The sequence below is a fragment of the Hemicordylus capensis genome, chromosome 5 (assembly GCF_027244095.1).
Source record: "Hemicordylus capensis ecotype Gifberg chromosome 5, rHemCap1.1.pri, whole genome shotgun sequence".
Taxonomy (NCBI): Eukaryota; Metazoa; Chordata; class Lepidosauria; order Squamata; family Cordylidae; genus Hemicordylus; species Hemicordylus capensis.
The window spans coordinates 144,882,110-144,908,695 of NC_069661.1; the positions used below are offsets into that span (position 1 = coordinate 144,882,110).

The following is a 26,586-nucleotide window of genomic DNA, read 5'->3' on the forward strand; positions in this document are numbered from 1 at the left end:
GCAGTGTTCTGAACCATCTGAAGCTTCCAAACAGTCTTCAAGGGCAGCCCCACGTAGAGCACATTGCAGTAGTCCAATCTGGATGTTACCAATCCATGAGTGACTGAAGTCAGGTCCGACTTATCCAAGTAGAGTTGCAGCTGGCATACCAGCTGTAGTTGGTAAAAGGCGTTTCTGCACTTCGCTGCCACCTGCACCTCCAAGGACAGTGTTGGGTCCAGAAGCACCCCCAAGCTGCGGACTTTGTCTTTCAGAGGAAGCATGACCCCTTCCAAGACCAGATTTACCTCCTTACTCGGATGATCAGTTCTACCAACTCAGAGCACTTCCGTCTTTTCTGGATTGAGTTTCTGCCCCCATTCAGTCCATAACCGCTTCCAAGCCCCAGTTCAGAGTATCCACTGCTTCCCTGGTGTCTGCTGACTTAAAAGATAGGTAGAGCTGGGTGTCATCAGCATATTGATGGCACCACAGCCCACACCTATGGATGGCCTCTTCCAGGGGCTTCATGTAAATGTTAAACAGCAGGGGGGACAGAATAGATCCTTGTGGCACCCCATAGGCCAAAGGCCAAGGGGTAGAGCAGGCATCCCCCAGCACCACTTTCTGAGTATGACCCCCTATGTAGGAACAGAGCCACCGTATAACTGTGCCCCCAACCCAAAGAGACGTCGCAGAAGGATACCATGGTCGATGGTATCGGAAGCAGCTGAGAGGTTCAGGAGGATTAACAGAGTCACACTCACTCTATCTCCCGGTGTATGTAATCCACCAGGGCGACCAAAGCAGTTTCAGTTCCATATCTAGGTCGGAAGCCAGACTGGGAAGGATCTAAGTAATCAGATTCATCCAGAGCAGTCTGGAGCTGAGACGCCACAACGCTCTCCAACACCTTGCCCAAGAAGGGGAGGTTTGAAACTGGTCGAAAGTTATTTAAGTCATCTTTTAAGCAGGGGCCTAATGACTGCCTCCTTCAGGCAAGGAGGATCACCCCCTGCTCCAAAGAGGCATTCACTACCCCCGCCACCCACGGACCCAGTCCCTCCCTACAAGCCTTCAACAACCATGAAGGGCAAGAGTCGAGGACACACATGGTAGGCCTCAACCTTCCAAGCAGTCTGCCCACCTCCTCAGGCAACATAGTCTGAAAACCATCCAATATAACTAGACCAAACAGTGTGCTGGCAACATCCAGTTCTGGTGCCGCAAAAATCTTGGCATCCAAGTCAGAACGGATATGAGTGATTTTATTTGCAAAATGTAAAGCAAATCAGGCACAGTGACTTGAGCTCCCATCAGCCCCAGCTATAGTGTCCAGTAGGGATGATGGAAATTGTAGTCCACCAAAGTCTACAGGAGGGCCAAAGTCGTGCAGTCCTGTCTTAGATCTTAGTTTAGGAACTACAGACTTGGTATCCTCAAAATGTTCTGTCTCTCTGATTCCATCAAGTTTGCATTAACTGACAGGACAATCCACTGGCTTATTCCCATGCTGTGAATAGTTTGGGCATATTTTCTCACAGTCCCATAGCCTGTTCTTGTATGCTATGAGTTATGACTAGACAAGTTATGTGACTGTATCTGCTTTTATTTGTAGATCTCTCATAATGGGCATTCCATAGAACAAAGCGGAATAACTTTAAATGGCCAAAATATTTGTGTGCTCCTTTTTTCTTTTCAAACTAGGAATGCTTGTTATAAGGAGAACTATGGGGTGTGTGCATTAATTTTAGGATTGTATGCCGTTGTGCGAAAGAGTTTTCTAACTCATGTTTTAATAGCAAAGTTTTTCACAGTTTAAAAAATCTGCTTTGTGGGCTTCTGATTCTTGTTTAAACATTATAGTTGAAGTTAAGCACTTCTGAATCCTGAAGATTTAAAAAGCAAACTTGAGATTGATATTAAACCTTCTATTTGGGGGGTAAAAAACCTTAAGGAAACCAAAGCTGTAGTTTGCATTCCTCTTACTTAGGAGTAAATCCCACTGTATTCAATAGGAATTAAACCTACGTGGAATTGAAAGGCCTTCCAGGGTTTTATTTATCTGTTTGGCCTGGCCTTCCAGGGTTTTTAAACTGTTTTAAATGTGTTAATTTTTAATGGTTTTATACTATGTTAAAATTGTTTTGCAATGATAGTTTTTGAAGGACTAATTGGTGGGTTTTATTTTTGTTGCTATGCACCTTCCAGAACTGTCTGGATGGGGTGGTATATAAATGTAATAAATAATGTCTGGCTGGATTATACTCTGGCCATTTTATCATTAAGCATCTGCTTGGAAGTAATTGTTGAGGCTAAAATAAATGTTCTGTAAATACTCATTGACTTTTTATGTTTAGTTTTATATAGTTTGACTGTTTTTAATTAAGATTGTAAGATGTAGGAGAAAATCTGTCTTAACTACTCTTGTTATCTATATTTTATAATATGAAGTAGACCGTCAACTTGTTTGGTAAAAATTAATAGGAGGCTAGTAAAATCTGGTGATAATTTGTCGGTACTCACCACCACCACCACCACCAGCAGTTCCCTTGCTTTGGAAGTTCTGCAACCTTGCCTCTGGCTCCTAACGTTACTGCTTTCAAGCTCTCTGCAATTCATAGAAAACTGGGAGGAGGGGATGGCACATCTTTGTGTCCATAGCACAAGTGGTGTCCAGCAGAAGATTCTCAATGAATGTCTTGTTTTGTGAAGTCTTGCTCATTAATCATGGCAAGTATCTGCTGGGAAATATGCAAGCATTGAAAAATTGGTGCTGGCGTTGGTGTTCATTTTTACAATCCCTGCCCAAAAAAGACATCTGCACAGGCTCCTAAAATTTGGTTTGGGCACATGGGAATTTGACATTCTTGCTGTGTTGCCTAGCTGGCTGCATCATATAATTTCCATTTTGTCATATCATCTTTTGCAGACTTAATTGCAATCAGTTGGTCAGGCTGGATTGATTTAAATTAAGTTGTCCACTTGTGAAAGTAATAATAATAATAATAATAATAATCTCTTTATTTCGGTCAGCGACCAGCATGAGGTTAAAACAAATGTAGAAGAGAAGACAATCAAACTTTTATTAAAACAATAACACCAAATAAATTTTTAAAAGTCCTCAGCATAGATCAAGGTACCGAAAATACTACTAAAATAATTAAAAATAAAGGAGGCAGCAGTATTTCATACTTATGAGACTATTACACACAAATCAAAACTCAACCAGTTGCCTTCTCAACTCCTAAATCTGAGAGGGGTGAAACAATTCAGGAGCTTGGGAAAATATTGTCGTTAGATTTGCTGATGATATACAGATGATACCAGTACCTGCGTGCCCACCTGCAGCTCGCCACATTACAGCTACAAGTTGCTCTGGCCTTAAATCCATCACCTATTTTCCCATTATTAGGCTCTCATGCAAACAGAGGGCTGCACTACAAAATTTAGCTACCTGTCTGGTGGCGCAGGAATTACTTCCTTCCAACAGCCTGTCAATCATCTGAGGAGAATCAAGACCTGGGCATTTAGCTATCAAAGGGTAAATGAGATCCCGATGCAGGTCTCTATAAAACAAACATTCCATTAGCACATGGGTGACTGTTTCCACTTGACCCTCACCACATGGGCAGAGCCTCTCCCCATAGGGAATCCCTCTATATCGGCCCTCTAAGAGGGCCGAAGGAAGGGCATTGCATCTTGCCAGGGTAAAAACTCTTCTAAGTGGGGGCACCTCCAAGACAGTGAGGTAGGATGCTGGGTCCAAACTATATCTGACTGATTCCTGGCTCTGAAAGTCAGGAACCCTTGCTATATCTGTTTGTCTCTCAATATCCTCAATTCTCTGTTTGATGAGCTTCCTAGCTGTCTCCAAACTTTGCGTAAGCAAGGCAGACTGATCGAGGCCCAAAGTGGTCATCTTTTGGTTCAGAGCACACTTCCAGGTCGACTGATAAGAATCCTCTAATACTAAGTGGCTCAGCCCTGTGTCCTAAGAAAAAATTCTCAGCCAATAAAACAGCGCCATTTGCCAACATCTGGCCTCAACTCTAGTGAGACCCGCCTCCAATCTGAGCCTCGCATTAGAGGTACATTTGGGTGTCTGAAATATTGCTCTCAAGAATTTAGACTGCACCACTTCTAAGGGGGACAGATCTGGGTAAGGACCCAATTGGGCACCATACAGTAACTGTGCCAATGATTTCACTTGAAAAAGTTTTAAGGCTGCGGGGATAAAATACCCTCCCCTGGTTCTATAGAACCGCAAAATAGCTCGGGCACTGTTTTGGGCAGCCTGGGCCACATGAGAGGCATGGGCCCGTCTTGATCCCGATGAGTGAACAGCTGCCCCCAAGTATACAAAATTTTGGACCTGCTCTATCCTTTGTCCATCGATTTTCCATACCCGTCTCTTAGGTCTCCTAGCAAAGGAGAGCACCTTTGTTTTCTGGTAATTAATACTCAGCCGTTCTCTCTTACAATAAACAGCCAATGCCCCCAAGGCCCTCATTAGACTGACTGGGGTTCTGGCCAGAATGGCCTCGTCATCCGCATATAGCAACACCGAGATACTTCTTCCAGCTAGCTTGGGAGGATAGAAATCACAGCTATCCAGATGGGTCACCATATCATTAACAAAAAAGTTAAACAGCAAGGGCGCCAGCACACATCCTTGACGGACCCCCTTTCCAATTAGAATAGCTCTGGTTAATCCTCCCTGTGGATTGCACCTAACCCTCATGGTTGGCGATACGTGTAGGGCTCTAACTAGAGCTAAGAGTCACCAATCAATGGAGGAGGCTCTCAGTTTATCCCAGAGCCTATCCCATGGGATTGAGTCAAAGGCAAACCTAAGATCTACAAAGGCAACATGCAAGGACTGAGCATATTTCTGTGCTATATGATGCGGAACAAAACAATGGTCAACAGTAAACCTCCGTTCTCTGAACCCCGCTTGCTCTTCTGCAAGAATGTTATCCTGTTCCATCCAGTCCCTCAGCTTCCCATAAAAGTGTTTAGCGTAAAGTTTGCTAACTGTACTCAGAAGACTGATCGGCCTATAATTGCCTGGCTTACTTCTGCACCCCTTCTTATAGATAGGTACAATGATGGACAGGCCCCAGTCTTTCGGTATGCACTCTGAACTATCAATAGCAGTAAACAATGATGGAAGCACCAGTGCCCACCAGTCCACATTGGACAAAACCAACTCCGGTGGAACCAAGTCAGCGCCGGGGGCCTTGCCAGGCTTCAGTTGGCGTATTAGGTCAGAAACTTCTGCTGTGGTAACAGGCGGCCAGTCAGGTAATGGCTCCTCATTGAATGTAAAGGGGCCTGGCAAAGTCCCTTCCTCCCAGTACAACTTTCGAAAGTGCCTCTCCCAAAGCTCCAGATGGATGTGGGCATCGGGCGTCAGATGTCTTCCAAGTGGAATCCCTGCCACTGTTCTCCAGAAAAGGGACTGTTGTCTAGATCGGATTGAATACAATAACAAATCCTAAGAAGATTTCATATAGACTCGCTTTTTCTGTCTGATCAGCTGTTTATATTGCTTTTTCTGTAACAATAGTTCTTGGACTGATGTTGAAGTGGGATCTACCTTATAAGCTTGGAATCTGTCCAAAAAAAGATGTCTACACTCCACACAATCTTGGTCAAACCATGGTTTGGAAGGTCTCCACTGTCCTTTAGAGGATTCACACTGCTTAGAAATAAGATGTTTTTGCAATTCCAAGGTAATGGAGTTATAGACTTGTAAGAGTTGCACCGGGTCCGAGAGATCAAGCATATCTTGGCTCAACTTCTGTAGATGATGCGACTGGAGAAGAGTGGAGATTTTATCAGCCAAACTCTAGGACCATCTGAAACAACAGCAGTTATCCTCTGTCTTCATAGAAGGCACTGACTCATACTGTTTAGGGCCCAGCGGGTTTTGCAGCAGCAGAGTAACTGGGTGGTGGTCACTTTCCACTTGTGGGACCACCTCCAGACTTGGGGAGCACTGGGCCAGGCACCTCAAAATAATAAAATAGTCAATGGCACTCGCTCTCCTCCCCGCCCAAAATGTCAGCTCTGCCGGGTGGTCATCGTCCAATGAGCCATTTAAAACAAATAAATCTAAGCCATAGGTCATTTGGGCCAAACAATATCCACCCAAATTTGAGATGTTGTCCTTAGAGAGGTGCATGTATGGAAGCACATACTCTTCCCAAATAGGGGACTTCTCTTATATCGGGCATAAAGAAATTCATCACTGGGGCCCATTCTTGCATTAAAAGTCGCCTCCCAGAATTATACTTGCATTGGGAAATTCCTCTGTGAGGGCAACGATGTACCCTTCCAGCTTTCCCCAAATTTCCTTAATTTCCTGGGCCCTGCATTTCGGGGGGAGATATACGTTGACTATCAGCACTGCAGTCTGATTATGAGCAACTTCCACAGTCAGTGCTATGTTATCCAAAGAAGAAACCCATTTTGATGATGCCCGTAACTTAGTTGAGATAAAAGCCCCCACTGGGTCTGCCCTTTTTCTTACTCTTAATGGCCTGTAGGGAAAATACACAAAATCTGTTAGCAATAGCACTTACATTTATATACCACTCTATAGCCGGAGCTCTCTAAGCAGTTTACAATGATTTAGCATATTGCCCCCAACATTCTGGGTACTCATTTTACCGACCTCAGAAGGATGGAAGGCTGAGTCAACCTTGAGCCCCTGGTCAGGATCGAACTTGTAACCTTCTGGTTACAGGGCGGCAGTTTTACCACTGTGCCACCAGGGGCTCTTTAAGTACCAGATCAGAGAGCACCCAGGTTTGTTGCATCAATATGATGTCAAATGTGTCCAAAAGGCTCAAACATGAGGGGTCCTTGGATCTAGCTTCCCATCCCCCCGCATTCCATGACACTAGAGCAAGCTCATGCTGATCTGCCTCCCTTCAGTGGCTGAATGGAGCCTCTCTACCCATGAGAGTTTCCTGGGCCAATATCTCTTGACTTGTTTCCAGGGGGGAGTTCTCTTGTGTTTCCTTCAGAACCATTGGATTGGGATCTATGTGAGAAGCTAGAGTTTGCGATGGAGCAGTAAGAGTGTTCGGGTTCATTGTAGCAACTTGTTTTTCAGAGGTAATGCTTTTAGTTAGAAAATCTGGAGTTCTAAAACAATCTTGGCCTGACTTCAGAAGTGGCATAGCAACTGCAGCTGCAACGTGGGGATCAGCCAACAAATTAAACCACCGATCTTTCTTAGGGGGAGTTTCTGGCTGGTTAAATACCTCTGCAAGGTGTACCAAAAGTGGGAGGTCGGTCTTAATTAATTCCAGCTCATGTTGCAAGTCAGCCCCCTTCTGGCCCTGTGAGGAAGGCATATGATCACTAGTCATAACTGTTGAGGAGGAAAAAAAGTCTGCCTTATTATCCATCAGCTCCTCGGACTGTCTCCGGATAGGCTAGTTACTTATATCAGTCGGATCTTCTATCATTGAAGAGATGCTAATTACCGAATCGTTCAGCTCATCGATTATAATGTTAATTCCCTCTGTAAACTGCATGAAAAGAGAGTTAACTGAGTGAGATTCCATGGGCGAAAATAATTTAGACACGTTAGGTTCTGTCTCAGCACGTTTACAGTGCCCTTGTTCACCTGGCTGCTCTGGTATTTTCCTGGGAGATTTTAAAATTAAAGGCTCCAAGATGGTGTTGGCAAAACAGCGATTAGGGAATATCTCAAAACCTTCAATCCAGGATTTTCTTTGGAAAATCCTATTCGGGATCCGGGAAGAATAAAAATCCAGCATAAACCTACTTTGGAAATGGTTAGATGGTAGCCTTTCAAATCGTTTGAGGTCTACATCTCTCAGGCTACAATTCAAGAGCTGGCTTAGTGAGCATCTAATAGCATAGACATTGTACCACTTGTAGTTTACCCTATTCAGGTATACTACAAGAGAAATACGGTGTGGTTGTAATATTCTATTAACTGAGCTTCTTCCTCCTGGAATCACATGGGAATTGTGGTAGGTCTGATAAGTGCCACAGCCGTGCTTCTTCTCCCCACTGATATCATTATCAAACTTCCCCCCTTAGTCTGCCCTTTAGAGAGATCATACAAAAGAGTCTTAACAATGTCCACTTTCCTCTCTAGTAGTGAGAGTCTATCAAACACATCTTTGAGCATTTCAGCTACTAGCCGACGATGAAAGTTCTGTAGGCTGCTGAGGCTGAGGCTTTTGGGGTATCTTAGTTTTGGGGGCTGATAGTTTACCCATCCCCTCATTGCTGTTAGAGTTCTGGGAGTTATGGGAAGTTGCTTGAAGAGATCTCCGTTTCCTCCCTTTAGCATTGGATGTAGGCTGCTCTGTTGAAGTTAGTAAGTCATTCCCTAAGCATAACAGCTTCTGGGAGGCTCCGTTTCTCTCCATGGTATGCCTAAGCTGTATAAGGTCTTGCTCTGGTGCACCTGAGATTTGCATGTGACCCTGCACCACCAAGTTAGTAGATAGAGCCTGAATCCAAAGAACTTACAGTATCTGCAGTTGGCAAGTAATGACGAATTGAAGCTTGCTTTGAAGCTTGCTTTGAAACTTGCTTTGCACGCTTATTGGGCTCCGTGGTCGAATTGCATGGGCTGTTTCTTGACCGCTTTCTTCCCATTGTAACCAGCTGAAGTCTAACTCAGACTGAGTCAGCAAACATAGAAAGCAGATGGGAGCTTCGGACTTGTATCTCCTACTCCAAGTGCTGACCTTGAAATACCTTGCTGACAGGTTCAATGTTAGCAGTAAAAAGTAATGAAGGGCAGGGGAGAGAAAAAACAAAGCCTCAAAAGATTAAAACAAGAAAAATAATAGAATTAAAAACAAGGCTCAGAGGAGCTTGGAAGGACGCTGCCCTCCCTTCAGCAACCAAAACCGGAAGTCTATATCACTTGTGCTTCAGATATTTCATAATCAAAGTTGTGTGCCAATTACTTATCTAGCCATTAAAATAGATTTTATTTTTTATAGTAGAGCTGTGGAAATGGTAAAGCTTTCTTGTAAGCATAGTTCCAACTTCCTCGCTGGCCGTGCTCACCCTGCTCCTCACCCCACTCACAGCCTTTATCTAGATACATACTCTGTGTGTGCCATGCCTAAAATGGTGTAGTTCAGTGATCTTCACTGTTTTTTGGCAGTGGGAAGGCACTAGGAGAGATGGAGCCCTCTCTGAAGCACTCCCCACTTCCCAGCACTCTGAAGAAGTGGGGATAGGGGCTCTCAAGAGGGCTTGGTTTCCTTTAAAGGAGCCTTACTGGCAGTGGGCAAGGCACAGCACTGCACGGTGGGAACAGTTGCCTCTGCTTGGTGCCAGGGGGCTATGCAGAGCCTTCACAGAGACACAATAAAAAATTCATCAGGGAGCTGCTATGGCTGTTCAGGGTTTTTGTTGTTTTTCACATCTGATGTTTTGTTGTTGTTGTTGTTTACTGTTACTCTGGCATACAGTATGTATACAGTACTTTTATCTCCGTTGCCACCAATGATTAGGGATGTGCACGAACCGGTTCGGCGCTCCTATTCTGGAGTGCCGAACCGGATTGGAAGTCTAGTGTTGGAGATGATTTGGGGGGGGGGTGCCTTTAAGAGGCAGAGAGGGTGCCCTTACCTGCCCTGCTGCCCCCCCCCGGCACTCTCGGTCAGCATCGAACCAGGAATGGCTGATGTGCGCATGGCATGCATGTATGTCGGCCATTTCTGGTACAACGCTGACCAGTATAGTAAGGAGGTTTGCTGTAGTCTTGCGGCAATGATTTTGGGGAAGAGTGCCAGCAGTGGGGAAGCAGTAGGGTAGGTAAGGGCACCGTCCCTGCTCCTTAGGGGCCACCCAACTCTTGGGAGTGCACGGACCAGTCCTTGTACATCCCTACCAATGATATTATGAAGCTTCTGTAATGTTTATAGTTCCTTTAGCTTGATAACATAGCTTTGCAGAAGTGAGGAGGGTTTGACAGAAATCACTCAATTAAGATGCACTTTAAAACAAAACAAGACTATTTAAGTTGATACCTGAGGTTGGTTTGTTTTCACTACTATCCAGTAGAGCTAAAATTTTGCTTGATTACAAAGTTGTTGCTTCTTACTCCTCACAGCACTTCACACACAGTGCATAAAGCTTTGCAAACTTGAGCTCATTCCCAGAATTGTATCTCACACAGTCGTTGTTTCAGACTGCCTTATTCCTAATAACCCAGTCTTTTATTTTAGACACTCTCATGCACTGAGTCTCAGCACATCTCCACCTTGAGACTGTCCCTAACCAGACTCCATCCCCAGCTAACTGAACTTCAGCTGTCTCTAACGGATTTGTATGATTTGACAGTTCTCCAAGGTTCTAACCCTATTTGCGTAAAAGTGGTTCTGCACCAGTTAATCACAGCTGCACTTGGAATTAATGGAGGCTGCCACTGCCCCCCAAGCCTTACAATAAAGAACATAGGTGTAGTTGCTTAAGTGAGAATGGAGAAGGATGCATGCTGAAGGGCCAAAAAAAGCAACATCTTTCCCACTCGATCCCTGGCAAGGTATATTTTGATATTCCGTATCTGATTTATGAATCTCTTAAGTATATCATAACTTGGGTAGCTGGTCTTGTGGTAGCAAGCATGACTTGTCCCCTTAGCTAAGCAGGGTCTGCCCTAGTTGCATATGAATGGGAGACTTGATGTATGAGCACTGTAAGATATTCCCCTTAGGGGATGGAGCTACTCTGGGAAGAGAAGAAGGTTCCAAGTTCCCTCCCTGACATCTCCAAGAGAAGGCTGAGAGTTATTTCTGCCTGCAACCTTGGAAAAGCCACTGCCAGTCTGGGTAGACGATACTAAGCTAGATGGACCTATGGTCTGACTCAGTATATGGCAGCTTCCTATGTTCCTAACTAACGAAAACTCTCAGATTGTCCAGTACTTGGGATTTTCTTTCTAGTACTCTTGTATAAAGTAGAAATGTATAATGTAGAGATTGGAACATAATAATAGGCAATATTTTGTCATAGTGTTTCCCTCTTTTAAAGAGTATTGAGTGTTTCCTCCTCTCATTGGGTAGCTGGGCATCAGATGCTATTGCTTCCTAGTCCTGCCAATGCCTATAGTACCATCACCTCTTAGCTTTTCTAACTCTAGATGAATGGCTTTGCATTGGGAAATAGAGTGGTGGTTGTCATCTTCTGTGAACTTATTAGATGGTTTTGAGCAAGCACGTGTTCCCTTTGCGTTAGGCCTTTCTGCCGCCAAGAGAGAGAGAGAGATCCATCCATCCAAATGTCTCCTTTTGGCTCAGAGTTACTGAGAGAATCCATAGTTGAGTTAAATTAGTGTTTTCCACCGTAATTGGAGCCCATCCTAGGATAATGGGTTGTATTCCCAGCGTGCCTCTGGACAGGATGCTTCCACAGCAGAATACAGGCGTATCCCCAAGACCCCAGTTCCTTTCCTGTTTTACTTTGACAGTTTTTCTGAATGTCACAATATTCTTGGTCGGTTGTGTGTGCAGTTGTGTGTTGCAGAGCCTTTTTTGCTGTTGTAATGGCTAAATTGTATCACAGCAGTGTACAAAGAATGTCTATTTCACTGGAATTTTTAACTAATGGAAGAGCTTATTTTAGGAAAATATAGAATCTGACATAATCTGCCACTGAACTGACTTCATAAGTTGATTTACTTTAAGGGTGGTTTAAGGTATGCATGTGTGTATGAGTCCCTCTCTTTACAAAGGCAAACTGGTATTCTCTCCAAATTGCAAAGGTGGGGGCAGAAGGTCCTAATGCTAAGGGAACAGACTCCCCCCACCCCCCACACACAATATCTCATAATTTCCTAATAGCAAATGTAAAGCAGTTTTGGCCTAAATTTAAAATCTGTAGCCATGTTTGGTTTTTTCCAGAATTAAAAGAAAAATTTGTACATGATTGGGCTCTGTGGTACTCAGTTGGGAAAGCTATAGCCAAATAAGACTGACTGGTTAAATGCTGTTTTAAAAACTTATACATCTAGTGCTGCAAGGACAGAATAATTCCATTATGCAGGTGCCAAGATCTTGAGGTGGGATAATGGCTCCTTTATGGGCATTTCCAAGAAACATGGGTGGCCCCTTTTCAAAACACTTAAAACTAATAGAGTGGGTTGAGGGAGTGGAGTGTTCAAATGACATTCTGAATAGGAACTCCCATCAGCAATATTTTTCCAACTTCCGTTGCTTATGTTGCTCATAATGTGTTCCACTGTGGCAACAGATCACCTAATGGTGTAAAGGTGTGGTTGCTCCTTGCTGATGGAGCAAAGAAAACCTTTAAAAGTGGTACTTCTCTTATATTTAGCAGGGGGAGGGCAACTGGTCCTATCCAACCACAGCCCAGCATTCCTCCAGTGGCTGTTGCTGGTGTCTATTTTAGGTTTCTTTTAAAATTGTGAGCCCTTTGGGGGACAGGTGACCAGTGTGTGTGTGTGTGTGTGTGTGTGTGTGTGTGTAAAAACCACTTTGAGAACTTTGGTTGAAGAGCAGTATATAAATATTGGTGGTGGTAGTGGTGGTTGTTGTTAACTGGTACCATTTGGAAAGAAGTAATGGAAACTTAGGAATATGGTTTACTCAGCTTTACTTAGAAATCAAACACTGAATTAATGAGATATTAACGACCAAGTCACTGATTTAGTTTCATGCCTTGGGACTTTATTTTAATTATTTAAGGTATTTGACCTGCCATATCATGCCAAAGCACCTTGAGTTGAAGAGTAAAACATTAAGAGTACTAGCTGACCCTGCACAGAGCATCTGTGCAATTGTGCACTGAGCCTGTGGCATCCCCCTGCAGCGCGCTGGCTGGCTCGCCGCCCCTCGCTCGCTCGCTCACTAGCTCCCCCCCTCTGCTGGAGCGTGTAAATCTGCTGCAAGCAGGTGCTAGCATTCGCCTCCAAGCACTCTCGGATCTCCCAGAGTCAGATTTCACTGGGCTCCTCCTCCTTATCTGCATAGGGAATCCCCACTACCCAATCACCACAGTGCCACAGGCTCCTCCTCCCTATCTGCATATGGAATCCCCACTGCCCAATCACCATGTTGCTTCTGCTCTCACAGGCTTCTTCTCCCTATCTACATATGGAATCTCCACTGCCCATTCAGGTGCTTCTGCTTGCAAACTCTGTCAGCCAATCGCCTCCTTTCTACCCTGTCCCCATGCATGGCCCAAGGTCTTGGAGAAATAATAATATAGATAATGCTTATACTATAAAAATGCTCAAGTTTTTGTTTTTTTAAAAACCCAGAATTGATTTGATTAGAATCAATCAAATTTATTCTAATTTATTTTAAAACTGACTTTAATTTAAATTTTTTTAAAAAAGAATCTAGGTCAATGATATCATGAATATTAATCATAACTTCTAATTATATTATATGAACATGTTCACTGCAGTATATGGGGATGAGATTCAATAGACCTGATCAATGCTATTCTGCAGGTGGTGTACATGCAACGCATACATACTCTCTCTCTAAAAGTGCAAAGACAAAGGCAGCCAATGGATTAATTGGTGGGGGATGGTGTAGATCTGAGTGAGGAGTCATCTTGATATAAATGGAAGGGATAGGAGATAGGAATAGAAAGTGAAAAGAATGCATTCATGCAGTCCTGAGGAAACTTCTGAGTGTATCCTCCATTATAGAAGGGAAACACTTATCATGGCAGTACGTCATAAAAGAAACCCCATTTGGGAATATTTTAATGAAATTTCTATGGATAAAACAGGCATGCATGCACAATGTGAACAGTACAACAAAGAAAGGCATAGTTGCCTGAATGGTGTGTATTTTGGGAATTTTTTTTTAAAAAACCAAAGCAGGATCTAGCTTACAAGCATGAACCTCGGAGCAGAAGCTCCAGGCCAAACTAGACATGAGGTTGAAGTTCCATAATCGGAGCTGCTGATATCTTTCTCTTTCAAAAAGCAGTTGTAGTGGGGCCTAGTTTGAACTGGGTTTGTGGTGTAGGGGAGAGTGGAGTTTGGATCCTTTGCCCTGATCATGGAGCATTTATTATTTTTATTTTGGCCAGGTCTTTATTTGGTTGATTTTGGGGTTTTAATGCTTTGCCGCCCATGCCACACTCTTCTGAAGCTACTCTCCCTGCATGGCTAATAGCAGCTTTGGGAGGAGATGATTTAATTCTCCTTACCAAATTGACACATGCTAAAGAGTTCACTCCCCACACACCATGGCCCCAATCCAAATCATCTCCTCATTCCCTTGGCATTCTCATTAGTTAAGCCAGCAGAGGGTTTTGATGTCCTTGGAAACCCACTGTTAATTGGCACTGGAAGATTAATGGGCAGGAAAAGCAGCAGTGCGGCCAGTGGAGTTTTTGTGGGGGCAATAACCATTTATGTAATTTGCAATGCTGTATGTCCTGTTGCATCAGATGGGAACTCCTCTGTAACTTTCCTTTGTTTAGAGTTGGAATCACCCACACTATTTATAGCTTGATGGTTTGGTGCCAGAATTCTTATCTGCTCCTTCCAGGCTTAATAAAACCCAGCATCTTGTATGTATCTTTTTGATGGTGTCTGCATCACTGGACATAGGCAAGATAACAAGGAAACAAATTATCCTTGTTTTTTACCCAGCCAAATAGTAGACTTGGCTAGTTCTACAAAAACCCATCACTCGGTGGAGTATTTTTTTTAATTAAAAAAGTAGCTTGGAAACTGGTGCAGAATGCGGCAGCCTGGTTGGTATCCAGGGCCACCCATAGAGACCATATTACTCCTATTCTAAAAGAACGACACTGGCTGCCAATTAGTTTCTGGACAAAATACAAAGCCCTGAATGGCTTTGGCCTGGGGTATTTAAGGGAGCACCTTCTTCATGATCTTTTAAGATCATCAGGGGAAGTCCAGTTGTGGTTGCCAGCGGCTCACTTGGTGGCGACACACAACCGGGCCTTTTCTAGGGTTGCCCTGAGCCTTTGGAACACACTCCTAAATGAAATCAGAATCTCCCCCTCTCTGGTTGTTTTTAAATGACTTTTGAAAACATACCTGTTCCATGAGGCTTTTAGTTAGTGTTTTATTTATGGTAATTCTAATTTATTTAATATGATTTTTAGGCTTTAGTTGTTCTTTGTACAGATTGTCAACTGCCCCGAGACTCTTATATAGGGTGGCATATCAAATGTGGTGGTATATAAATGCTTGGGGAGACCTGATCATCCAGGGTACCCAGCTGGTATGCAAAGGGCTTGCCAACTGGGAGAGGCAGATGGGCAGCACATCTATGCCTTGACGCCGCCAGTGCCTGCAGATGCCAATATGTTGGCATGCTTCTGACGTGCCACCCATCTGCCTCTTCCTGCCGATGAGCATTTCCCTCAGGTCCAGGTGTACAGCATGTCCAGGTGATCTGCAGTTCGGTGCTTCACTCTCTTCCTTGCTCAAAAGGAGAGCATTCTGCTGGCAAATGGCTGTTGGGTGTCACATCCGTGCCTTGAAGCCAGCCCCACGCCTGGCACATCGAGGTCATGGCCAGGGCTGGGACATGGTTTGTGGGGGGCCCACTTTCAAATCTAGTCTACTCCAACCATGCTATGCCCCTGTAAAAGGGGAAAGTCTAATCAGGAAAATAACCCCTTTGAACTTCTAAGGAGTTCTTGTGGGACTTATCAAAGTTGTTGTTGACAGCACTGGGGCGGGCAGGCGGGGTTCCTTAACTTTTTCCCCATTTCCATGTCAGCACCAGTGGCTCAAGCACTGCTTGTTGTGCTAATAATATTTCCAACAGGCAGCTCCTGTTGATTGCCTCCCCACCGCCCTTGCCAACCCAGAATGCACAGAAATACAGTGTATGTAACATTGTAGCGTCATTTTCCTGGTGGATTCTAGCGGAGCATGGGCCCTCCATCATACACATTTGTCATTCCATGTGATATACATACACTTGATTCCCATGGTTCCTCCCCACCCCACCCCTCTCTCTCTGACAGCAAGTGAGAGATCTCTAGAACCATTTGTGTGGATATACAAGTATATACCCTGTATACATAATGTGTGCCCTTGGGCAAGGCCATATGATATCTTATCATGTGCAGAGTATTTGCAGGTGTACATGAATGTAAATGGTGGGGAGGACAATGGCAACCTGCAGGAGCAGGCTGACAGGAACATTATCAGTACTGCTGAGGCTGCTGCATTGGAAAGTTAAAGAAATGGGGGGCAGGGCAGCTTGACACTACCACTTTCCCACATTTTTTTTTTAAAAACAGGTTTTGTCTAAATATAAATCTTGGTCACTTATGGCATCCAGACAAGTACTTAAATACAAGGCTAGTTTAAATGATGAAACCTGCATTTAGTGGTGCATGCACATCTTAAGTAGGTCTCCCTGAAATAAGCATGGAAGCTAAGATCTAATCCTTTTTGAATTGCTGCTTCAATCCTTATGGCAGAGAAAGCTACCCATTTAAAGATACATCCACTGTTCACAATTGCATTAGGGGTATGCACAAAACTGGTTTGCCTGGTTTGGTTCGAGTCCAAACCGGACAGGGCATGTTCAGTTTTATGCATCCCCCAACAACTACTGGTTCAGTTGGGGTTTGGGGGTTCAGTTTTTTAAAAATTTCCAACTTTTTTTTAAAGAATGAAACTCACCGCTTCCCACTCCGGAGGCTTCTCTGTGGCTGTGGGGAATCTCAGGTGTTTCCCCTTCTCTCCACTGACCTTCAGTTGGTTATAAATATGCCTGGGCAGTTTTTGGCCCATATTGGGCCTGTCCTCCATGGCAGTGGCCGTTTTGAAGGCCACCATGGAGGACAGGCCTGGAACGGGCTGAAAACTACCCCAAAGGGGTGTATTTGTAACAAACTGGAGGTTTGTGGGAGGAGGGTGATGCTCTGGAGACTCCATGTGGCCCCAGAGAAGCCCCCAGAGAGGGAGGTGGTGAGTTTTCAGACTATTTGAAAAAATTAAATTGAACCCCCAAACCCAAACAGGGTTGTTTGGCTTGGCTTGAGATTGGGCCGAACAGGGGCAGGTTTGGTTTGAGGCCGGCTCGATGTTGAGTTGAACCTGTATGCACACACCTAAATTGCATGCATTTTGCCATTTAAACTCAAGTACAAGGATGTTTTCAGTCCAATACAGAAATGGACCAAAAGACTGATCCTGATCCTAAATACTTATACTGTCCCTACAGTGTCATTGTCACCTTAAGTGGTGCAGCGGGGAAATGCTTGACTAACAAGCAGAAGGTTGCTGTTTCGAATCCCTGCTGGTACTATATCGGGCAGCAGTGATATAGGAAGATGCTGAAAGGCATAATCTGGTACTGCACGGGAGGAGCCAATGGTAATCCCCTCCTGTATTCTACCAAATAAAACCACCGTGCTCTGTGGGAGCCCAAAGACGAAATCGACTTGGCACACTTTACCTTTACAGTGTCATTCTGACCGTTTTGTGGTGATGTGTCCCATGCTAACCTCGGGGCTCTGCCCAATGAGCACTTGCTTTCCTGATTCCTGGCATGATGTGTGTTCTCTTCCCTAACAGGTACTTGTATCGCCTCAGCAGCAGCTTCCCTTCCATGCTAATGTGAGTCTGGAAGCTTATAAACCAAATTGAATAACTCAAAACTATAATTTCCACTGAAAAGCAATAGGTGATAAAGATTTCAAGAGTATAAACCATGATTTCTGAATGTATATGTTGGTAATGGCTGAGAAATGGAGGATAACATTCTTGCAGGAGTAAACTTAGGCAGCATGTTATTATTATAGCAGAAATTAATAATGATGGGTTTTGCTGCTCTTGTATATATGCACAACAGTCTCTCAGCTGCTTCACTTATGGGTAACTTAGGAACATAGGAAACTGCCATATACTGAGTCAGACCATTGGTCTATCTAGCTCAGTATTGTCTTCACAGACTGGCAGCGGCTTCTCCAAGGTCGCAGGCAGGAATCTCTTTCAGCCCTATCTTGGAGAAGCCAGAGAGGGAACTTGAAACCTTCTGCTCTTCCCATAGTGGCTTCATCCCCTGAGGGGAATATCTTGCAGTGCTCACACATCAAGTCTCCCATTCATATGCAACCAGGGCAGACCCTGCTTAGCTATGGGGACAAGTCATGCTTGCTACCACAAGACCAGCTCTCCTCTCCATAACATTTTGCTGTAAGGTTTGCAATAAGCAACTTGCATAGCATTTTAACTGTATTTATTACTCCACAGTGTAGTTTGTATTTATACCCATTTCTAGCCATTTGTAATTGTCCCCCTATCATACAAAACTGAATTTAAATGTTGAGTTACAGCCTAGTGTATAGATTCTCCAGAAAGTTGAACATTCTAAATTGGATTGCAACCTATTTCTGCTTGGGCTTTATCTTGGTTTATTGAGATTCTCATTGTTCTGTTGTCTCCTTGCAAAATTGTTCAGGCACCAGATTGCGATGTCTGCCACAATTTCACATAGTAAAGTGAAAAGTAGGATGCAAGCATACAAATGAGTGTGGATTTAATTGCAGCTCCTGTTGCCAGGGCTGAATTAACATAGTAGCAAATGTAGCATTTGCTACGGGCCCCGCACACCTGACTTGAATGTCTGCCCCTTCTTTTGCTCTCTGTTTGGTGCTCTCTGCTGACTCACCTCATTGCCTGCTGCTGCCCATTCTCTCGCCTCGCTCAAAGGCATTTAAGCAAGGTCTTCCTGGCACCATGGTGTTGATTGGGTTATCTATTATGTTAAGCAGCACGGGAGGGAGTAGTAAGAACAACAATAGGAACAGATAGCTTGCAAAGGGGTCTCAAAGATAGCAATAGCAATAGCACTTACATTTATATACCGCTCTATAGCTGGAAGCTCTCTAAGCGGTTTACAATGATTTTAGCATATTGCCCCCAACATTCTGGGTACTCATTTTACCGACCTTGGAAGGATGGATGGAAGGCTGAGTCAACCTTGAGCTCCTTGGTCAGGATCGAACTTGTAACCTTCTGGTTGCAGGGTGGCAGTTTTACCACTGCGTCACCAGGGGCTCTATCCACCAGGGGCTCTTTAAGATAACTTAATTGCCAGGGAGTTGGTCCTTATTTGTTTAAACTGTAAAAGTTTTTAAAAACATACACAGAGAGAGTAAAAGAAATAAAAGCAGTTTAGATTAAAAAAACAATCAACTATTAATGAAAGGAAGCTAAAGAAGATGCTAGTTGCCAGCATTTTCCAACTGATTGGGAGAGGGTGAAAATAAACAATGAGAATGTGTACCTTTAAGAGGAAAAAGAAAGCTGGAAGTAACTCAGAGGAGTCTCAAAGTTTAGTGGATCAATTGAGGGGAGCTTGGAGGGAGATTATATTATGGTCTTGTTGGGTAAGGTCACTTATATCCTCCTTTAGTGCTGTTGGGAGGGAATTTGTGATCATTGCTTTTCAAGGAACTGCCAAATTTAAGGTGAGCTCCTTTCCTCTCCTCTAGAACTGAAATAACTACTGCTGCGTTGCCAACTTCATTAGCTTTACATTGGGATGCCCGTTGAAATTGTCCAAAGATAAACGGAGGCTGCAAACCTAAACATACTTACTAGAGAGCAGGGTGGATTTGATTTAAATCAAACTGATTTAAATCACGATTTAAATCACTAGCAGGGTGGATAAAAATCAAAAAAATCCGATTTAAATCAAAAAAATCGGATTTTTTAAATTTAAATCGGATTTTTTTGATTTTTATCCACCCTGCTAGTGATTTAAATCGTGATTTAAATCAGTTTGATTTAAATCAAATCCACCCTGCTAGAGAGTAAGGCTCATTGAGTTCAGTGGGACTTACCTCTGAGTAAACATGCTTAGGGTTGCACTGAATGATTTGTGCATTTCCTCCTCTTAATATTAAGCATGTTAGTGTAATTTAGATTGAAAGAGGCTGTGCCTTCTGCCAAAAGATTGTCTTTTGGATACTTCTGTTTTCATGGAAGTTGCTAATGCACCTCATCATAATCACATTCATTTGCAATGCATCAACTATTTTAAATATACATCTGCTTTCCTGTCAGGCTTACACAAGCGCTTAAAAATATATTCTTAATATTGTCAAATGGCCCTTTTAATGTGATGGCTGCTGGGATCCAATATGTTCTGCACACATTGGAATCAAACATCCACTGTTGTGTGCCAAAATTGCTAATAGGTTCAGATTTCTCAAAGTACAGAATTCCTGAGAACCTTTTAATTTAAACATTCAGAGTTTTGTTTCCCACCCCCTTTCTCTTTGTGAAAATAACTCCAAAGGAAAACCTATGGTGAGGAGTCACAAAAGTAAGTGTGTGTGTGTTTTGCAAAGTTTGTTGACTGGCTGGCTCAGCTGAGTGGAGGCATGGGGTGGTTAGTGGGGGGGGGGGCACTAGGCAAATGAAAAAATTGAATTACTTTACTATGCAAGTAAATAATTTATGTTTCAATATTTATGTGCATTTTTAAAATTTGGGGCCCCTTCATGACATATGCTACAGGCCCCACACTGCCTGTTGCTTACTATCTAGTAAAAAGATGAAGTGCCATTGTATGATAAGATACCAGTTGTCACTCATCTCCATCTAGCATGCACACTTCCCATTCCATTAATCCTCTGGCTAGAGAGAGAGAAAGAGAGCGTGCGCACGCATACACAAATGCTTAGGTCGTATGTGGCAAGCCCCGCACACACAGTGTTAAGTGCTTGTATGGCGAGAGAGATGGTGGTGGCCGAAGAGGGCATCTTGGCCAAGGAACTGGAGGATTCTGATTGGGCAGCCATCGCCAGAGATTAGGAGGAGGAGGAACAGAAGGGCAGCGGAAGTTGCCACACTGGTACTAACGTTGCTGGTTGAGCATGACATAGTAGGCAGGAAAGACCCGAGGGCAGCAGGGCTCCAGAACTGGTGGCCCTTCTTCTGGGTCATCATCTTGATTGGGGTCAGCACCACTGCCATGGCCCACCTTCTCCGCTACCTCATCAGTGTTTGCCTCCAAGCAACAGTTGTGGGCGCTGCGGGCCGGATGCAGCAAGGTGGGAAGGAGAAGGAGGACTGGCTGAGGGTGTTCGTCGGGCTTGCACAGGAGGTGGCAGCAGCCAGGAGCAGCAGGGAGAAGGAGGGCAGCCACGGTCTGGCTGGCTGAGATGCTGCCTCTCTAGGCACGCTGGCCCCATGAGCCAGTATGCTCCTGGGGGGGAGAAGGGAAAGGGCTGGAGAGAGCGGGGTGTGGTCTCAGCTGGGAAGTGACCCCTCACCAGATAAGGGATTGGCACAGGGAGAGAGTATTTGAAGAAGAGGGGGAAGGCAAGGTGTGGGAGTAATTAAGAGGGAATGGGGGTACTAGCATGCAGATGCTCTGCGCCAGTCAAATTAATACCTAATGGCTGGGCCGGGTGCAGAGTATCTGCGCCTCTAGTTTTCCCTGCCTGCCGCCACTGATTTCTTTCCCAGCCTGCCTGCCACTGTCGCTGCTTTCTTCCCCCGCCCGCCCGCTGCTGCCATTGCCACTTTTCCCCCCTGCCCGCCTTGCCACTTTCTCTCGTGCTCCCCACCACTGACATTTTTGTCCCCCGCCCCTCCATTTTGTTTCCCGTCTCACCTCCAGTGCCGCCGCTTTCCTCTTCCCTTGCTGGTAGTTTGCGAACTCTCATGAGAGCTGCCACACATGGGATTAGTGATGGGAACACCTAAGAGAAAGGACTAAATAAATAAACGTGTGTGTGTGTGTGTCTTTCTGTGTGCGATCAATAGACTTGATTCCCATTGCGCGCTCTCTGTTTATTTTTTGAGTGAGTGAGTGATCAGTGGAACGATGTGTGCAGATATACACTCTGTATACACATGTACACGACATGCACATGACTGTATGTGAAGGAGCATGTGATATCTTACCACATGTAGAGTATAAGCAGGTGTATGTGACTGTGAATGAGAATCGGCCATTTAAAGGCATCAGAATGTAACTTTTCATTTTACTTTTACATCTATTTCGCATGATGCTTGAGGTGGAATACAATTTCTGTATTTAAATGTATGTTAAATACAGAATGTATTTAAATATATTCACAATTTCTGTGTTTAAATGCACTCTGATCATCTTTTAAGGGATTGTTTGTCCCAGTAGTTCTTGCATTTTTGGTATTGGTGGGCATAATCCGTACTAAACCAGTTTGGAGCAGGTGCAAGTCAGTGGAGCCAGGAGCCTAGGCCAACAGCAGTCAGCAGACTCCTCGTAGGCAAGGGGATGCTATGAGCCAGAGGCTGGTGGTGGCATTTAGCTCATGAGTGGGCTGTGGGCATACCTGGGACAGGTGGCAGCTGAGGCAGATGCAGGGGTAGCCCTGCAAAGAACCAAGGTATGATAGGTGACTGGGCAAGGCAGGTCTGCAGCCATCCACTCCCTGGATGGCTGGTTCTTTATGTGAGAGTGGGATTAGTTGGCCATGAAGTGAATAAGCCTGTGGGAGGAAGTTCTGTTACCATTGCCAATGTGCGTGAATAAACCATTATTTTTGAAAGAGGAGAAGCACATAGCAAGCTTGCTCATGCAGGTCTTGGGGCCAAACGATGTGGAGCTGCCTCTCTGGGTGGAGGAAGGCATCGCAGTGGGTGTATGGTACTTTAGTACGCAACCTGAAAATATCCACATTTAATTGCCTGTCCCAAGCATAATTGTTTTCCTATGTGATTCAGTCTGTATTCATTTGTACTAATTGTTTGTAGATGGGTGGGTAGTGCAACATTCTCCATTACTAAACCACTCCAGATAAAGTTAAAACTGTATGGGACTCTGTGTTCCTCATCATGGTTCTATTTTTTTGGTGGGAGAAACAAAAAATTGCTTCTGTTGAGTAATTTATTATTGTATGCACTCTGTTTCAGTACATGTTACTATGGCAATGACTGCAGGGACTCCAGCATCCTTTCCCATGAGCAACCACACCCGGGAGAGAGTGACAGTGGCCAAGCTCACACTGGAGAACTTTTATAGTAACCTAATTTTACAGCATGAGGAAAGAGAAACCAGGTACTGCTGCATTGGATTCTTTGCAATTTGAAAGTTTTGTATACAGTACTCACTCACTCAAATAAAAATGATAATTAGCTTCACAGACAAGATTGTTGGGGGATATTCATATTATATTGTATTGAAAATTTATACAACACTGGCAGGCAAATAACTTAATAGAAATGATCTTTTTGATTTGAGCAAGATCTGAGTGTTCAGCAGAACTGGCTCTGCCTGCTGTTTCCCATTCAGGCTGAGAGGCAACCAAAGGGCTCTTGGAATCTCTCTCCTTCTCCTTCTCCTCCTCCTCCTGACATCAGTGGTTCTTAACGTGGGGTCCGCCAAACGTTGCTGAATTACAACTCCCAGTATCCCGAGCCATGATTTATTTATGCTGGAAGTTGTAGTTCAGCAACATTTGGCGGATCCCACGTTAAGAACCACTGCTCTATATGAATAGTAAAAGCAATGTCAGTGCCTTCATTCCCAAGTTGACTGAGCGGCTATTGGCAGCTCCCCCTGTCCCACGAGCCAATTGACTTGCTTTCAAAGGCATCCTTGCAGGGGCCTTTAAGACCATGTTCAGGGGCTGGTGGGAGAGGTGGAGTCTCTCACAGCAACGCCTCTTCTCCTTCTCCCAATGCCATAGGGAGTTTCTAGTGGCAAAGATGGTGGGGGCACAAGCCTGTGGTCAACACTTGCCACTATTGCCATCTACAAGGGGGTCAGGTAGGCAGGTGTGGGTCCTACTCCTGAGGCCCATGCCCAAACTGGCTTGCCCATACCATTCCTCTGCAAAAGAGGTATTGGCAGAACTTGTATGTTGCAACTGCTTATTCTGGGATTTATCTGTTGGCAAGACTTGTTTTATGTGAATTACATTAATTAACATGCAGAGAAATTAAACTCTTGAAAGAAGTTTCCTTTCATCAAGCAGTTCAGTTCTTGCAAAAGTTACCTTATTCTAATTGGAGGTAATTATTTAGGAAAAATCAGTGAAGAAAACGCTTCTTAAACTGGGAAGCAAGATTATGGAGGCAGTTCTTCTTAAGTGGTTCAGCTTAGCTAGCAGCATGGAATACATCCCATGCAGTGTTCAAAGAAGCAGTGCGATCATTTCCATTTACTTGTGATGTCACAAGAATCAAGAAATCTTATTTTTATTTGACATATGGTATTTATATACCATGTATACACACATACACACACACACGTCTCAAGGTAGCTTACAAAAGTTAATATTCAAGGGCCTTAAATATTTAAATACAGCAGTTAAGACAATGCAAGTATTTTAAAACTACTTAAATTAACACCTAGCCTGGTTAAATAGGGCATCTTGAACATTTTTCTAAAGGCTGCTCGAGATGTTCTTATTTCGACAGGGAGTGCATTCCAAAGTCTCAGACCTTGAGTAGCCACCTGATGTTCTGGTGGCAACTGTAGATGGACCTCCCCAGATGATCGTAATGAGTGGTGGGGCTCATGAGGAAGGAAATGTTTTTCTTAAATACCTCTGGTATTTAAGCAGTTTAGGGCTTTATAGGTAATTACCATCACTTTATATTTTGCCAGGAAACACATTGGGAGCCAGTTTAATTCTTCTAAGATGGGAGTGATATGTTCTCTTTGGGCTACCCGGAAACCAACCTGGTTGCTGCATTTTGCACCGGTTGCAGTTTCCAGACTACATTCAGAGGCAGTTCAGCATAAGAATGCATTGCAGTAGTCAAGCCTGGAGGTTACCAATATATGCACTATTGTTTTAAGACTACTCTCAACCAGAAACAGATACAGCTGGAGTATCAACCGAAGCTGATAAGCACCCCTGGCCACTGCCACCGTCTGAAGAACCAGAGAGAGGTTTGGGTGCTGAACTGCTCTGTGCCTGTTCCTTCTGGGGAAGTGTCATCTTTGTCATTAATCAAACAAATTTTACTGGACTAGATTTTTATAAGACTAAAACAATAATTTTGAAGAAAACATTTTTTCTTTGTAGTTACCCTCTGTGACACATGCATGCACCAGCTATCTTCTTAGCAGAGGCTGGCCCTCCTGTGAGAGTGAAAGGGGAATGCTGGTTCTCAAATGGTACTGCCAGCTGCAGTTTATTGGTACTTGAAAAAACAATCGTCTTAAAGTTGGGCCAGTTCAGACATGCCATGGACCAATGATTAAATCCTGTCTTCATGTGACATCCCATAGCTTTGGGCACGTGTGTGTGTGTGTGTGTGTGTGTGTGCGTGCGTGCGCGCACGCGTGCACGTGCACACCCACCCACCCCAGAACAATTCTACTTCTGGTTTAGAAAAGGCCTTGTTCTTCTGTTGCATCTGAATTGAGCAAATCTGGCTTATTCTAGCCAGAGTATCAAATAAACCAGGTTCTGAAGCTGTAACACAATCCAGCTTCAAATCCTGATTTAGTTTGAAGCTTTGGCTAGAATAAGACAGGATTACTTATTTTGGACATAACTAGAATTCCTGGCTTGTTCTGAACTAGAATTGGAAGTAGACGTCTTCCAACCCTCCTACATGAAGGGGAGTGGAGAGCACACTTGTGAAGCAAAGGGACATTGTACAGAACTCCTGGCTCCGAGTTATATCTGAACAAGCTCATTGGCTTTTCAGATTAATTGGGAGTGCTTTAGTCGATTAAAAGGGGTTAAAATTAATTTTAATATAACAAATTATTGATTGCAGCCCTTCGATTTATAGGTCTGTCAGACTACTATTGAGGAAAGACGATTCTGTGGTATCTTACTTAATTAAAACCCCTGCCACAATACAACATTCTGTGTAATGACCATTCAGTTTTTTTCTATGGTGGATCTAAATGCTGCTTTGTAGTCACTTTTAACAGTCCTGATAACGTCCGAATGGAACTCAGAAGCTATAAGAGTCATCTGTCATAGGCTGAATCTGAACTGAACTTTATAATACAATAACTGAGCTATCTTGTTCAAAAAGATCCAGCCTCTCTTAAGCTTCAGCTAAGAATTTCTCACTCGCTCGCACATATGCATGCACACACACTCTCACACCCCATTACCCTTTTAAAATGTGTGTTTCACCATCTTAAGTATATGAGCAGTAACTGGAAAACAGTGAAAAGCTGAGCTGAGAATGGAAGTGAGAGAGCCAGCCAAGGTACCAATAAGAAGCCTTCTGGCCCAGAAGTGGATGGACTTGCATTTGAGACTCCCTTTTGAAACAAAAATAAGAATTGTTGTCAGTGATGCATGTTGCTCTTTGTATTGGGGCTTGAAAAGACTCCAGTAGTTCCTCAGGCTGTTAGCTCTTTTGTCCTTTTCCTTCTTTTTCAGGACCTTTTAGGGCAGTTTTTCATTCAGTGAACAACTGGAAATAAGGCCGGCACAGAGATACCTAGCTATACCAAGGGCAACTTTTTTGTGAAATTGTTAGAAAGAGGAGCTCACATTCTGCACAGCCAAGTGCAGGCAGTTCAGCACCACTCATGCCGCTGCATGTATCTAAAACATTGCCCTTGCTGTTACGGAGCATGGCTGTTTCACTGTCACTTAAAACTGCACAAAGCAGTTGAGTGATGCTAT

At 43.9% G+C, this 26,586-nt stretch overlaps 1 protein-coding gene across 2 annotated transcripts in view; it reads left to right on the forward strand.

The window, feature by feature from the left end:
- The window catches only part of STK38L (serine/threonine kinase 38 like), a 70,343-nt gene that overhangs the window by 18,721 nt on the left and 25,036 nt on the right, over positions 1–26,586 (forward strand). The window contains exons 2-3 of one of the 2 annotated variants that reach the window (XM_053257106.1): positions 17,552–17,593; positions 22,889–23,033. In XM_053257106.1, coding sequence (XP_053113081.1) covers positions 22,900–23,033 — 134 coding nt within the window. In that variant the 5' untranslated portion in view covers positions 17,552–17,593; positions 22,889–22,899. The remainder of the gene's footprint in view (positions 1–17,551; positions 17,594–22,888; positions 23,034–26,586) is intronic. The other variant, XM_053257105.1, reaches the window with a different exon arrangement.